We start from the raw sequence: 16,725 nt of genomic DNA on the forward strand, positions 1-16,725 counted from the left end.
TAAAATTTAATTCTCATAATTTAATAAGGGACTTTTGAAGGTGACCTTCATGTCAGCCCCATCGGTACACACAAAATATTACAATTATAATAATACAATACAAAATACAATATACAACTATAAATACAATATACAAAATGAACTACCTATATAACTATATCAATTTGAGAGAATCACTAGCAAATCTATATACTTTAACAGCCGAATTACTCAAAGGATCGCTAAAAATAGAATTAAAAATACCAGTATTCATAAAATTTAAATTTAGTTCATACATTAGATAAAATTTGATGTCGCTTCTAGTAACGTAATGTCAATGTCTCAATCACCGATCGTACCGAGAGTGAGCGAGCGAGAGATACGTCGTCGGACATCTTCGATTTGGATTTTGGTGCGCGGCGTTGTCGGTCGGTGCCGAGTAGTGAGTACCGATGCGCCGTCGCGCCCGTTCTCCGTTGCGTGGTCACCTGTCTCGCTCGGCACGGTACCGCACTCGTTGCGGGCATCGCATCGGCATCGGCATCCGTTTTTCAATATATTGGCATCGGATGCCGGCATCGAGTACTGGCATCGTTGTTCAAAAACGTTTTTACAAAAACGACCATCTCTAGACCGGTGTATCAACACGTGTTTAAATTTATTGCCATTTAAATATTGTTTACGGGTTTTATAAAACGGGAGAAAATAAAAATTATGGTTTTTAAAAATGAGCAAGATTCTACTTGCTGTTCTTATTTTAAGTTGTAAAATACATATATAAAGGCATAAATTTTACTGCCCTTAAAAACCAATAAAATACAATAAAAATAACTTTAAAATCGGTCTAGCCGTTAAGTAGTTTATTGACGTTCAACAGAATTTTAAATTATATAAAGATTTGAAGGGATTTTTTCTTTAAAAATTTTAATGTTTTTAATGTTTATTGCGAACACTAGAGGATTCTAAGAACGTACTATCTACATATTTAAAGAGTTTTCAAATAATTGAGTTGATTTAACATTCCGAAGCATGTAATGAAATGGTAAAGTAAATATGTAAAGGTTCTAATAGCTATTATGTTTGAGTTGCATAAAACTCCAACGATGTATTTAGTTAACTTTGTAGAATTATAACACATTTTTATGTAACATGTTATTATAAATTGTAGTATGTAATCGGCTGATTCGTAAGATAGAATTTTTAAATATTACTTGAGACTGTTATGTATAAAATATCGTAACTATGTATTGACTCTACAATATATATAGAAAAATATTCAATTTTTTATTTCATACCTCCATTATGGCACGAGAGTTGCTTTGTCGATCACCCATGCATTTTAGGGCTCCGTAAAAATAGGTTTCCTTTTTAAGGAACGTTCCGTTTTCCCTTTCTCCCTGTCATTGCTTCGTGGTACTAATTTGAAGGTTTTAGCGAATAATAAAATCTGTCTTCTTAGAAAAACGCAACAATAGTTTAGCTCAACTCGCATAAGGGTAACTTGTTGGGTTTATGCTCTACATCTCATTATATATTCATTCTACGATAAAATAGGTCTGTTTCCAATAGAATTGCATAAGAATGATGATAGTCTTGAGACCTTTGTAGGTACTTACTAAGTTTCTGGAAATTGCATAAAATAAGCCTACAAATTACTGTAGATTGATTGTCTTATTGCCATTCAAATATTATTGAAACGGTGCGGTGGTTTTGAAGACGTTTTAGATTTTACAAATGTGAAATCTATCTTGTTTAATAAAGAATATTACTTGCGTTTTTAAAAAACGGAAAAAATAAAAAAAATATGATTTTTGAAAATGATAATGGTAGCATAAGGTAAATGAAAAATACATACATACAGATTACAGGCATACATTTAATTGCACTGAAAAACAAATAACACAATAATTATAAGAAAAGATGGGTATGAAAGTTATGTTCGAAAACTGGTAAAGTAAATGTAATAGGACATGTGCTTCAAATAACTTTCGCAAATATATAAATATAAACTGGCCTATCAGCTTCTTTTCTTGTTTTTTTGAACTCTTACATTTTGTAGTGTTCAAAAAATAGTACTTATTAAGTTAGGAGTTCTCGATATTCGCTTGTAAGTACCTACATACATACTTCTAACATACCGGTTGCATAGTTCTTAAAATATCTTGGGCACGTAATGCAAATTACCTTTACCGTTTAAGTAATTAATTAAAGTAAGTAAGTTTGTCATTTGAGTAATTAATAAAACTTTCAACGCGAGAATTTGATGTTCATCATATGATCCTATTACTGGCCCACTAGAGAACACGGGTGTCCTCCCACAATGAAATGGGGTTAAGGCCGTAGCCCACCACGCTGGCCCAGTGCGGATTGGTGCAGCATTGTGTGTCACTAAGGCGTGCAGGTTTCCTCACGATGTTTTCCTTTACCACTGATGCAAGTGATATTTTAATTACTTAAAACGCACATAACTTACAAAAGTTAGTGGTGCGTGTTGGGATTCGAACTCGGCCCCACGAAAGTGAAGTCGAATTCCACTGTTCTGTCATCGCTACTAATATACCGGTTGCATATTTCTTATAATGCCTTGGGCACGTAATGCAAATGACCTATTTATGCCTATTTGATGCTATCGATCCTTAAATCATAGCGCTGATACCTTAGTGGGTAAGACTTCGGCTTCACTTTCGAGACCGAGTTGATCCCCGGCACGCAACTACGCACGAAAACTCGTTTCGGAGTTAATGTGCGTTCTAGGAAGGAATTAAATGACACCTACTTTAATCGTGAACGAAAACATCGTGAGGAAACTGCATACTTGAGAGTCGTTCATAATATTACCAAAGGCGCGTGAAGTTAACCAATCTGCCTTTGGCCAGCGTGTTTGGACTCCGGCCTAAACCCTTCTCATTCTGGATATCCGTCCCCTTTAGTGGACCAGTAATGGATTGAAGTTTGAAAATGCGATATTCAAACCTTAGTAGTGCATATTATATGCAATACCTTCCGTAGTTAAACAGACGTCTACCCGGATGAAGAATTCCATCATGACTTGAAATTTTAGGTAGGAGTAGAATTGGTTTTAATATTTAATTCGGTTGGTAAGGTCGGTTTTATAAGCACTCCGCCACTCTATTCTGTAGCTTTTTTTTTAATGTGTCATTCAATTCAGTTTTAGTTCTTTAGGTGTAAGTTTGATATTCTTATAAAAAAAAATCTGGTGTAGTTTTTAAAAAGTAATTTTTCAATTCACATAGTATCAATATCTGTCAGTCTTTGCTCCTTCTAGCACTTACAAAGAATAGTAATCGTTGAAGTAAGAATCGAAATCGCATTGCTAGTTGATTCATATGCTAAACGTTAGAACATTTTCAACATTTTTAATTTAATCCTAGCACTGAAGTCCTCATAAATGTGGCAGCAATTATGTATTCAGTATCTCTAAGCCTTAAATGAGGGGTTTGCTGCTGTCCGCTGAGGAGTTCTGTCCTCTATCTCCAACCACATTCATCAGATCTACACAAAGTTTGGGCAAAATTAAACACATATTATAACCTCTATATTACAAAAATAATTATATAAATCGGTTATAATTTGTCGGAGTTATGGTGTAAAATCGTCGTCAAAAACTTTCATCCCCTCTCCGAACGAGCTTAATTTCGGGATGAAAAGTATTCTAAATTACTTCTAATACTTCCAAGAATACAACACAACAACACAAAAAGTAAAACAATTTCACATGAATTGGTTAACATATTAAATTTGTAAAGCTGAATGCACATAATATTGATATTTGCCTCTTATTATTGATAACCTGTGGACCCCACACTAGGTGACCTGTATCGTGGGGCCCAGTTAATAGATTGCCAAAATTGATTGCTCGGCCAAAAAAGAGAAATTGATGAAGGTGACAGTTTTAAATAAAGGCATTAATGAGGTAAGAAACGAATAAAATAAACAAATTAGCCTGTGTATATAATATAGTAGTTAATAATAAGATATATATTATTTCTACATATATAAAATGGTAAGATAAATAAATATATATATAAATATATATAAAATTTTACTGTACGAATTTTAATATCTTTTCAGTGTCATCGTATCCAAGTGTGTTGAGCCAAAATGTTAACTTTTCCCTAGCCTTCTTTACAGTTAGGTCCTTAATATCTTTATATTTAAGAATACTATTGTAGACATGTGCATCAATATACGGGAAAAATCTTCTGGCAAATGCTGTTTTAAGTCGTGGTAAGTTTGCTTTGTATACTCTTTTTTTCGAAACTTCGCTATGATTTGGGGCATTAACCATTTCCTTGTGTTTCAAGAGGGTTGTTTTTAAAATAAAAAGTTGACGAAAATTTAAAACCTTGGCTTCTTTATAAAGAGCGGCAGTGGGAAACGCGTATGGTTTTTTCAGCATAACCTTTAGCACTGATCTCTGTGCTCTCTCAAGTTCAATCATGAAGAATATGTGTACAAAGTTTCATGAGGATCGGTTAAGTAGTTTTTGCGTGAAAGCGTAACAAACAAACTTACATTAACATTTATAATTATAACTAGATGTGCCCTGCGGCTTCGCCCGCGTATGTATGAGATTTTTTCACAGACATTTTTGGATCTTACGTTATTTTTTTTTTTTGAAAAAGTATACTATATTATTTCTAATACCTCAAAGAAACTGTATAAAAAGTTTCATGAAGATCGGTTTAGTAGTTTTCGCGTGAAAGCGTAATTAACAAACTTACATTCACATTTATAATATTAGTAGGGATAGGGATAGGGATTGTTAGTGTCCGTACCGAATAAAAATATAACCTCCTGTTGGAAGAAGTCTTTAGTCCCGCAGTGGACTGTTACCGTACGTACCAAAAAAAACCTTACATACTTACTATACTAATGTCTACCTCTAGGTAAAATATATACCTAATACGTTTACTAGGTTGGTATATCAAGATGGGATGAAGAGTCCATTACTCCCCGCAGGTGCTCGAACACCTGCTTTGTGTCCAATACCCATGTAATAATTTTATGTGTCGTCAAATTCAATTAAAATTAATAGCTATTTTAGTCACTAAGTAACAAACGCGAATTCTTAGAAAAGTTTAACGATGGGTTTGCACATAGCGATGCTGTTAAATGGGATCGCGAAAGGTTACCTGAAAGAAGTTTTTATTATTGCAGATGAGTGATCATCGGACAACTAATGACATGACTCCGGCTCGTACACCACCACCACTCTTTGGACCTCATTTATTTTGGAACTTTGGTATAGTTCACTACGCAGTGTATTTAACGCTCAGCACGGCTAGCGTAGGCAGAGACAATTGTATCCTGCCTACAGCTTTATCAACTCTCAGAGCATTGGTGCACCAGTGGAAATAATATCCAAATAATATATGTGTAATAGTAAGCGGGTGTAAACTTCTCCTATTCCATGTTCCCGTGCTTTAGCAGGTGAAAAAGTTAATTATATCCCCTGTCAGGGGATATAATTTTGGGAGGCAGCGTACTGCTACATAGTCTCGAATACAGTCATTTATGAGATTTTGAGTTTTTTTTCACAAACATTTTTTATCTTATGTAATTTTGTTTTTCAATGAAATGTATACTATATTATTTCTATGTATAAAAAGTTGTATGAAGATCGGTTACCTAAGTAGTTTTCGCGTGAAAGCGTAACAAACAAACTTACATTCACATTTATAATATTAGTAGGGAAGTAGGGATACGGATAGTAGGGATAGAAATGGGAATGTAGTGTAGGTACCCATCATGATATTGTGTTGATATGATATGGGTTTTGGCAAGTATCACTAGCATGTGATATTAATCGTCGAACATTGGATCAGCGTGGTGGGCTATGGCTCAGTTTGCTCTAACACCCTCTTGTTTATGGGAGGCCTGTGTCTAGCATAGGATAATGATGTTGATGATATACGAGTACCTAACGTTTTTATATTATTGCTACTTTCGAACCCGGTTTTTAATAATCGTGCCTTATTATTTAGGATTATATGAAACTAACGCGTTATAGGTAGCTACTTCATTAGTCATTACGTCGGCCTATTTAATATAGGTAAGTATCTAATTGATGGTACCTAATTATGTTTGTAAATTGCACGCAAAAACATCCATTAATTTTAATTTTGATTAGGTAGGTATCTTTTATTTTTCAGTAATTTTGTCCGACATGTGTATATGTGAACATTATATTTTAATCTCCTAAGATTAAAATATAAAACCTTTTTAGGTAATGAAATACTATTGTGAAAATATAGAGGACAGCGCGGCGTCCGGGAAGTATACAAAGGGTTCCCGGGCGTCTAACAAAGCCATCTAACCAGAACGGCTAGCATAGGCAGAAGACAATTATGTCCCCGGGAAAAGGATACAAATTTATCTTCTCCCACAGCCGTTATAAACTCTCAGAGCACTGGCGCACAAGTGGAAATAATATCCAAATAATATATACCTAGGTACGTGTGATAATAAACGGGTAAATTTCTCCTATTTCATGTTCCCGTGCTTTAGCAGGTGGATACGTTAATTACCTATATCCCCTGCCAGGGGATATAAATTGTGTCTCCTGCCTATGCCGTGCTGCTGCCGGTTGACAGAGAAACAGTTGCCAAATATTAACATTGTAGGTTAACAATAAAATTGAATTGTGTGCATATCACACAGGCAACATTGATTCAAATCAAAAAGGAGATTTTACAGGGATTCCCCATCTCATGTTTGGATATTCTACTGTTCTAGTGGTCCCTGTTCTGAATGCATGGCAAGTCGCTGAGTATAACGCAGTAAGTACCTAAAACAATTATCAAAAAAAAATAGGCAAAAAATCTTTGACAGTGCCAGAAAGCCAACAGGTTATTAATAATTGTTGGAATTCAGTAAAATTACTGTACAAATAATTCGATTTCAGGCAGGTATACCGAAAAATCGGTAGCTTTGAGACCACTGCCTCAACTTCCAAGTCCAACCGGCGAACGTGGTTCGTAGGCTCCGTAGCCGCTCGACGCAGCGCCGTTACTCTCCACGTCCATTAGTTCGGCACAAACCGCCGATAAGAGCGCATGTGACGTGCGCCCGTTCACGAACGAACCGCGCACGCGCTCTCACGACGCGGACCCAACCCAACCAAAACAATCCACATTCGGAAAATAAATTATCACACCACCCTCCTTCCGAATGACAGTGACGTTTCGGGGTGTCATTGACAGAACACGCTTTTTAGATTTTTGTTATGATTTCGTAAAAATTTTCAGTGCTTGCAAATTTTAGTGTTAAAGAAATAAAGTGACCATTGACCAGTGATATAGTGACATAAATAGTGCTTTGGTTAGATAAAAAGAATGAGTCCGGGCGCAGCAGGGTAGCGGGATGATGCGCAAGGAGAGTGCCGGCTCAACCGGCGGGACTGAGGTAGCCCTGGACGCCACTCAATGTCTCACCCTCCAGCAGATCCTTCAAGCCTTCAACTCTCATATAAGCGAGGAGCATGCCTGGGCGCTATTCTACCAGGCTTCCCGCTGCTTCCAGAAATGCCTTGACGAAGGGACGGCGTATTATTTGCCGACTGAGTTATCTCATGTGGTTTTGCATAAGGATGGAACCGTGCATCCAAGGACGCTGTTGCATACGGGAGGTAAGTCCAATGTTTACTTCAAATTTTAGTAGGTATGCAAGGTTATTAATTATTATTAACAGAAAAATACCTTAATTCAGTAGGACTAAAATCTGGCATTGAGCATGCTTTTAAAAACAGATTCTTAGTTACCAACTTGGTAAGTTCACGAACCACTAATTTAAACCTAGGAAGTTAGTAGGTACCTACCTAAATAGAACGGGCATCTTTGAAGAAAGTGCGTTCCAACCTAGACCTCATCCATCCATAAATGTCGGAAACTGCATGTCTTTCTAAATAGTAAGGAGTTACAATCAATATCGTGACAAAAACTCCTATCTTCGTTATCAAGAATTTAGATTAGATTTTCTTTAGATTCGTTACGCATTCTGAATTTATGGCTACGTTACGGATTTACCGAATTAAAAAAAAAAGTTGCATTACTTTTGAACTAACTTCATAAAAGGAGGAGGTACTCAATCCAACGCGAAGTAGATAAGTTATAAGTATTTTTCTTATTATAAAATCGTACTTAATAGATAGTAGGCACGTAGGTTATCGTATATTAACGCATAATTATGACCAGAGAAGATTAATTCACGCTATCGGACACGTTGGTAGGTAAACTACCTAACTATAAAATAATTATATCGAGTTTTTATCAACTAAATATTTTCAGGAAGTTATCACTTTAGGTCGAATATAAAATAATAAATTATCGTCATATGGTGTTCTCTCACTGAATACGTTTTATGTCAACATTACTGCAAAATACCCGGTACCCACGACTTGGCACGTGTTTACTTTTTTTTAATCCCTCAGGAACTGCTTGCTTTCCCGTCAGCAGGATACAATCTTTCCTTTATGCTTTATTTCGCCTCGATCGTATCATTGCATTGGTTAAAAAAAACTATTTTCTAAATTCTAGTGCCTTTACGTAATAAAAAATATTATTATCCAAATCCAGGATGCATGCATGCATATAGAAAGCCTAGTTTTATCAGTGGGGGGTATGTTTTCAACATTAACTAGCCACGGCCTAAGAGCCACCCACCGGTCCAGAACAGAGACAATTCTGAAATTATAAATTCCCGATTTGCCCCTAACGGGGATCGAACGCGGGACCTTTAACTTATAAGACAACAGCACACACCACTAAACCAGGGAGGTCGTTAAAAGAATCGACCGAGATCTTATCGACTAACCTGTGCGAAAGGCTATTTGAATTTGTGGGAGGCTTCTGTCATGGCTAGTTACCACCCTACCGACAAAGACTTCGATTTAGCGTTTCGGTACGATGTCGCGTATAGTTAGGGGTATAGGTTTAATATAACTGCCATACCCCTAACAGGTTAGACCGTTACCATCGTATACTGCGTTATCACTTACCAAGTTACTAGGAGGTGAGGTTGCAGTCAAGGGCTAACTTGTAGTGGAAAAACAAGAACTACAAATCAATAATACCAGTCATCATCAATAAACTACCAGTTGGTATCTTGGAGATGACTCTGAAAGTTAGCTTATAGAAAAGTCCTATTATAGTATTCAGGACTACGTCAACGATAAAAATTGTAAATTATTGCTCTAACTAGGTTGCTTCTTTAATAGTTTTAAGTGACAGTGTGAGATGGTGATACCAAAAAAAAACAACCGCCTAAGTTTTTTGTGGGCTTCTTCTTAGACCACGTAGGCGTACCTCGTAGCTTTAGTTTTAAGTTGACGAATTTAGTTCTCGCCATCAACTCTCTTCTATGTTATATTTTACATGTAATGTACGCATCAAAAGTGCCATATATGTGCCTTTTTGAATAAAGAAATATTTGACTTTGACTTTGACAAAATATGACAAATAACAATTCAATTCAATTTTTGTTTAAGGCTTTTGCCTGTGCCAACTGGGCACAAGGTAATGCCAATGTCTTCGCCAATGTCTTCGCCAATGTCTTGTAGATGGAGAAAGTTAATTTTGAATATGTACCTAGAAAGAAATAGTTGTGTTTATCTTGTTAGTTCTTAACCTAAGACAGTACAGACAACACAAATATGAATATGCTATAATATGGAACTTTTTATACATTATGATTTATGACGAATTACATTTAAATACAAATTGTGGCATGTTGTTTTTATGTTCCAAAGCTAAATCTAAATGTTTTATCTGTGAGGGAGAGCACCAAAAGGTATATCGAAATGACAATAAATGGAGAATTTACTGTCAGTAGTCCTAGCGGCCTTGTGATAGGGTATCAATGTTTCTATTATGTGTGAAAAAAAAAACTACCGAGTTCTTATCAACTAATTAACGTTCGCACATTTAGAATGCCGGTGCCTCGTGTCTTTCAGCACAGAATAATAGAACTTGCAGGCGGTATGAAATCGATTTTCAAACAATTACCTACCTCGCCTGGCTAGCTTGTGTAGGTACCGATCTAATTATGCCATTTTAGTAGTCTTGAAGTAACTAAGGAACAAATAATTTTACAATGTTGAAATTTTTCAATTACCTCTTATAAGAAAGATAGCATATAGGTAAAAGTCTCTAAGTAATCTACAAAAACTATTATAATAAAGCTAAATAGTATTTGTTCGATTGTTTCATTTGACGGCCGATTGGCGCAGTGGGCAGCGACCCTGCTTTCTGAGTCCAAGGCCGTGGGTTCGATTACCACAACTGAAAAATGTTTGTGTGAAGAACATGAATGTTGTTCAGTGTCTGGGTGTTTATATGTATATTATAAGTATTTATGTATATTATTCATAAAAATATTCATCAGTTATCTTAGTACCCATAACATAACTACGCTTACTTTGGGACTAGATGGCGGTGTGTGTATTGTCGTAGTATATTTATTATTATTATTCATTGGTCTTATTTCTGGAAGTACCTGTCGAATTTGTGAAACCTTTTTTGCCTTTGATAGCCCAATTCCTGGAGAAGGTTATGGGCATGGCATCACGCTGTGATAAAGAGCCGAGCAAACTAAGTAATAGTGCGGGCGGATGACTCGAAGCGGTTTGTCGGGGTATATTGTGAAGAAAGTTGCTATGGGAATCTAATCGGAAAGATCATATTGCTGAAAGTGGGATTATTTCAAAATTGTTGACGTTTTGTTTTATACGCAGACTTATAATTATTTTTAGGATGTCAAGGTAGGTATGCCATATGAACTGTCATTTTAAAATAATACTGCTAAAAAGTTTGGTAGTAAGCCCGCCCACCCGACAGTGGTAATATATTATAATACGTATAGGTATTATGTTTTTATCGCTCGCAAGTCGCGACATTTACCTAATCGTGGGTATTCTAATAATATACAGAATCTTCGGTTTGACGTAGCTACGTAGCTTATCAGTTCTCCTTCGATCAATAAACGTTATCCACTAACTGACACATCTTCAACAACATCCAGGAAGCTATATGCACAGACTATAAATATAATTCAGTGTGTGCACACAAACTTGATGCAGTGAGATTTTACTTCAAGATTTATTGGTTTTTTGGGATTTGTTCGCTAGGAAGTTATTTATATTAAGAAACAGGTGAAAACTAAAACATAAAACTAACAGACAACTTATTGGGCAGACAACTTTTCATATTTCATCATCATAGGTAAAAGAGCAGCATACCTAATTAAACTAAAATTATTATAAATAATGAATTAACTAATCGTTTTTAATTATACCGGCCAAGCACACTAATTTAAAAACAAAAGAAAAACATAACAGTGAAAAATGTCATAAACAAAAACAAATTATAAGAATTTGAGTTGTTGAAAAGGAATGAACAAGAATAATAAATAAATAAATAAATATACACGACTATACACACATCGCTACCTAGTCCCCAAAGTAAGCGTAGCTTGTGTTGTGGGTACCTACTAAGATGACTGATGAATATTTTTATGGATAATAAACATGAATACTTATAATATACATTTAAACACCCAGACACTGAAAAAAACGTCACACAACATTTTTCCAGTTGTGGGAATCGAACCCTCGGCTTTGGACTCAGAAAGCAGGGTCGCGGTACACTGTGCCAATCGGCCGTCAAGTATAGTACTAGTAAATAAGTATAGTACAATCGTTATTCATGGGTACCTACTAAGATGACTGATGAATATTTTTATGTATAATAAACATGAATACTTATAATATACATTTAAACACCCAGACACTGAAAAAAACGTCACACAAAATTTTTCCAGTTGTGGGAATCGAACCCTCGGCTTTGGACTCAGAAAGCAGGGTCGCTGTCCACTGTGCCAATCGGTCATCAAGTATAGGACTAGTAAATAAGTATAGTACAATCGTTATTCATCTACATTCACACTGACTTCTTACAAAATTCCAGACACTCGCGCATGATCTCCATCCATTTAACAGCAAATACATAGAGATAAGATTAAGCCTTCTGGACAGCATTGATCGCAGACTGTGCGAGTTCTTGGCGAGCGAGCACGCGTTACTGAGCGAGCGGCAGGTAGCACCAACAGTTTGCGCCCCCTGAAACGTTTGCTCATCTCAGACGCGGATATCCGCCGGGGGACTTATCATATTATGTAGAAATAACTGAATTCATCCGTAAAACTGAACTTATTTGAGCCCGTATGCGTAAATATCGACGAAACATATCTACATGTCAATGAGTAAGAAATGAAATGAAAAGTAAAAAGGGTACTTATCACTTATAATAATAATTGTATTATACGAGTGCGTGCGGTGAAGCCGTGATAGCCTAGTGGGTAGGACTTCGACTTCGCTTTAGTGGGGCCGAGTTCGACTCTCTTTTCTAAGTTATACGCCTTTTCTGAAATTAAAATAATACTTGCTTCAACGGTGAAGGAAAGCATAAAGAAACCGGCATCCCTGTGAATTCTCCATAATGTTCTCAAAGATTTGTGGAGTCCGCCAATCTGCACTGGGTCAGCCTGGTGGACGATGGCCTTAACCCCTTCTCTTAGTGGGACAAGACCCGTGCCGTGGTGAGCTGGTAATGGGTTGATATGACAATGATGATGATGATGCTAACCTGCAGTGTTATTTTAATGGTAAAACCAAAATTATTGCTTAGCTAAGCTTTTTGCTGTTCTTGCTACCTAGACTTATGAGAATTTTGATTTTATTACTTTACGTTCAAAAAATCATAAAGATGCCAAGAGTTTGTTACACCTTCAATCTAAATTTTTGCTCCACTCTACTACTAAACTCTGACACCTCGCTTCGCTCTGTCAATAATGAAAATAGGCTATTCAATTCAAAATAACCAGGTCAGTGTACAATAAAATGCATACTATAAAGCTGTTCGAACGGTCGAAATGCATCTGTAAATAATAATAAAATCAATAGTGTCGCCGTCGAGGAGCGATCTCACCTACCTAGATACATAGGAATGGCTATCTCAGCTTTTATGAGAATTTGTGTCATTATTGTTCTTTATTTAAGACCACTCGAGAAAAATGTTGTTAGATTACTTTAGCTACAAAGATTTGTGTCGAAAATACATTATTTTGTTGCTTAAATATATATTGTTGAGAACTTTCTACTGAATGAGTGAAATTGGTTTATTAATTTAAATTCTTCGTTGGTCTAATGGGTAGCGTACGTATAACGATTCCCGCGAATCTAGTTTCCTGAGTTTAGCGCGTCTAACAGATACGGTATAAAGCCAATTCAAGAATTATTATTGTGAATTTTATAATGGTTATTTTGAAGAGACCACGGACTGTGGGATCCGTGGGTTCGAGCGCTTTTTAAACAAATGTCAAAAAGAGATCTCGAGAGTACCGAGCATTCTAGAACTGGCAGTTACCTGGGCCAAAGAGGTTTAGCCATTCAAAAAAATGCTGCCAGCATCTTACGTACCTACTATGCCTCGCTGCGGTATTTCAAAGACGTTTTTGATTTTATTTAGTTATTTTGGTTCATAGGTAATTTTATTATTTATGTTTTATCTAACGTGTAGTAGTTATTGTGTATATATTTGTATTATTGCTTTCTCCCACCTCTCAAGTTTCTCATTGGCTTCGTTCGCAAAGGTAGCCTGGAAGACAATCACTATTATTGATAAGTTTAAAAGTTTTGCTTGAAAATTATTTTAATTTTGTACTTTTAATCCGTTCTTACGCAATAAAGTTATTTACTTAAATAAATATTTTTAATAAAATAAATAAATCTACTTTCATCCTTCATTCATTAAAAGTAAAAAGCTCAGATATTTAAATTCTAAAAGTCCCTTAAAGCTTAATACATTAAAATGTTATCTTATGCGACCAGTTCTTCAATGCATTTCCGCTCTGTCGCCTTTTTGTACCAACAGAGTTCAAGTCTTTCATTGTTTACAGTTAAAATTCACACGTTGAAGGATATATTTAAAATTACATGATTGTGTTGGGATTGACCACGTTTCGCTTACTATAGGCCTCGTAAGAAGGCTCAGAGTTACTCAGCGGGCGAAGAAGAGAGTTATGCTGAGAGTATTTCTACGTAAAAAAAAATCAGAAATGAGTAGGTCCGTAGAAGAACTAGGTTACCGACATAGCATCACGAAGCTTAAGTGGCCATGAGCGAGGCACATGGAACCAATGGTCGTAGGGTGGTAACAAGCCATTATACACCACAACTCACCTTACGGCATACGGCAGACATATGGTCTGGTAAGTGGGTTCGGCCGTATAAGATTAAATTCAGAAATTAATCTTATACGGCCGAAATAAGCCCCGCCACTTATAAGAAGACCACGACTGCGAGGTCGTCCAAAATTAGAGTACATGTTGAGTTAGCTAACTTAGCAACGTAACTTAACGTCTTTGTCGGCAGGGTGGTAACTAGCCACGGCCAAAGCCTCCCATCAGATCAGACCAGAGAAAAACGAAGCCGGGACCTCCTTAAATTTACAGCGCTCACCGTTACGCCGGAGAGGTCGTCAAAATTTGATTGAGATTTGTCGGTAACGCTAGTTCGGCTGTAAGGTTCGAAATTTGTATCGAATCGGTTAATGCGTTTTACGCCGCAACGTTGTGTGCTATTTTAAATTGAGATTTAAATTGCATGTTGATGAACTCGGAACGGCAACGGGCGTGGAAATATTGTACACAATAGTGTTGTACGCTCGTGTACACAACTCTCTTTGTAACCTAGGCAAAGACCGGCACATGCGCTGCCTTAAATAATAGTTTTATGCAAACTTGAGAATGAGATTGACGCCATATAAATCAGAGTTCACTTTTACGCGATCGAATAGATGGAAAGTCTCACACTCGGCACACTAGTCTGATAGTTCGCACCCTACCGACATAGCCTACAGACTACAGAGTACAACCGCTAAGCTATTTAGCGTTCCGGTAAGGTGTCGCGTAGATACCTAATACCATAAACAGGTTAGCCCGCTCTCATTTTAGACGTTATCACTTACCACCAGTCAAGGGCTAACTTGTAGTGGAATAAAAAAAAAAGATCGGATTGGATGGTGGCTTTTGTCTGAGCATCACATTTTCCTGCAAGGCTATTGTTAACATAATGTTTCTGTGACATTTTGGATTGTAAGGCAGGTAGTATTGAATACTAAAAACTTCTTTACACTTTAGTTGTTTTACAATTGTCTATTGGGGTCTATTCTTTTTGAGTTCTGGGATGACCCTTCGGGCCATTCATCCTCGTCATACTTAAATAATGCAATTATGTTCGCTTTGAATTTCTGCGAGTTCTTCTTATTATAGTTTACGGCAGTATCTATTACTTTTATTTCTTTAAGATGTACAAGAAATTATATATAATATCTGTACTTCGACTTACTTTATATATACTTCCACGTACTTCCGTTATTATTGGTGCATGGTCATTATTAATTTATGTGTGTATGTATATATATTTTATATGTGTATGTATATATTATAATTATATGTATTTAATTTAATTATATATATATATATATGTTTTTATTGTTTTGTTATTTCTTGTTTTCACTTTTAATTGTGCAATAAAGACTTTATCTATCTATCTATTAATTTACCAAAATATTATAAAAATTCTCATCTTTGGGTAATTTTTAACCGTGAGATGATTTTCCATAGAAGTATACCGCTGTGCCTAATGCCAATGCTATATTCAATGTTTACGCACTTATGTATATTGTTTGCAACCTTTTATATTTTCTCTCCGATTGAGGCACTAGAAATTGTCTTAGTTCCGGAAGAAACTTGAATGCACTTTTTATTGATATTATGGTTTTTATCCGGTGTGATTTATAAGGAGAATTTTCTCATAACTATATAGCAATGCGCACTACGTTCAGTTGGATTTTAGCAGGAGTGTTTTAAAGATTAATTTAAATATTTCACTATCGTAGAGAGGTGGAAAATTAAGACTAATATAAAAGTTTATAATTAACAAATAAAAAATAGGGGTTGAACGTAGAGGGTTCCAAATTTTACAAAAATAGAAAAAAATAACATAGCCCTTAACATTTACGCGGTTGAAAAAATATGTTGTCTGATTCTCAGACCTACCCAATATGCAAACAAAATTTCATGAAAATCGGTCAAGCCGTTTCGGAGGAGTTTAACTACAAACACCGCGACACGAGAAGACATTAGGCAAGTTTTTAAAAATTACTATAATCTTTCGAAAATTGTATGTTATTTAAATCTTAACTAACAACTAACGTACGATATATATAAGAACTAGCTGTTGCCCGCGACTTCGTCTGCGTTTGATTTTGTTTTTTGATGTGGCATTAAATTTAGTTGTATGTAGTTCTAAAAAAATTTTAAGTATTCAGTATCGCTAAGCCTTAAATCAGGGGTTTGCTGTTGTCCGCTGATTAGTTCTGTCCTTCCTCTATCTCCAACCACAGTTTGGGCAAAATTAAACACATATTATACCGCATAGTACAAAAATAATTATTTAAATCGGTTATAATTTGTCGGAGTTATGGTGTAAAATCGTCAAACACTTTCATCCCCTCTCCCAAAGGAACAGAGCTTAATGTCGGAATAAAAAGTAGCCCATATTACTTCTAACACTTCCAAGAATATGTGTACAAAGTTTCATGAGACTCGGTTAAGTAGTTTTTGCGTGAAAGCGTAACAAACAAACTTACATTGACAATGACATTG

At 35.9% G+C, this 16,725-nt stretch overlaps 1 protein-coding gene across 2 annotated transcripts in view; it reads left to right on the top strand.

Annotated features, from left to right (window-relative positions):
* Positions 1 to 7,050: 7,050 nt before the first annotated feature.
* LOC120636568 (protein spire) overlaps positions 7,051 to 16,725 on the top strand; it is a 223,195-nt gene continuing 213,520 nt past the window's right edge. For both annotated transcript variants that reach the window (XM_039908105.1, XM_039908113.1), the window contains exon 1: positions 7,051 to 7,630. In XM_039908105.1, the coding sequence (XP_039764039.1) occupies positions 7,366 to 7,630 (265 nt within the window). In that variant the 5' untranslated portion in view covers positions 7,051 to 7,365. The remainder of the gene's footprint in view (positions 7,631 to 16,725) is intronic.

The sequence above is a fragment of the Pararge aegeria genome, chromosome 3 (assembly GCF_905163445.1).
Source record: "Pararge aegeria chromosome 3, ilParAegt1.1, whole genome shotgun sequence".
NCBI classification, from domain to species: Eukaryota; Metazoa; Arthropoda; class Insecta; order Lepidoptera; family Nymphalidae; genus Pararge; species Pararge aegeria.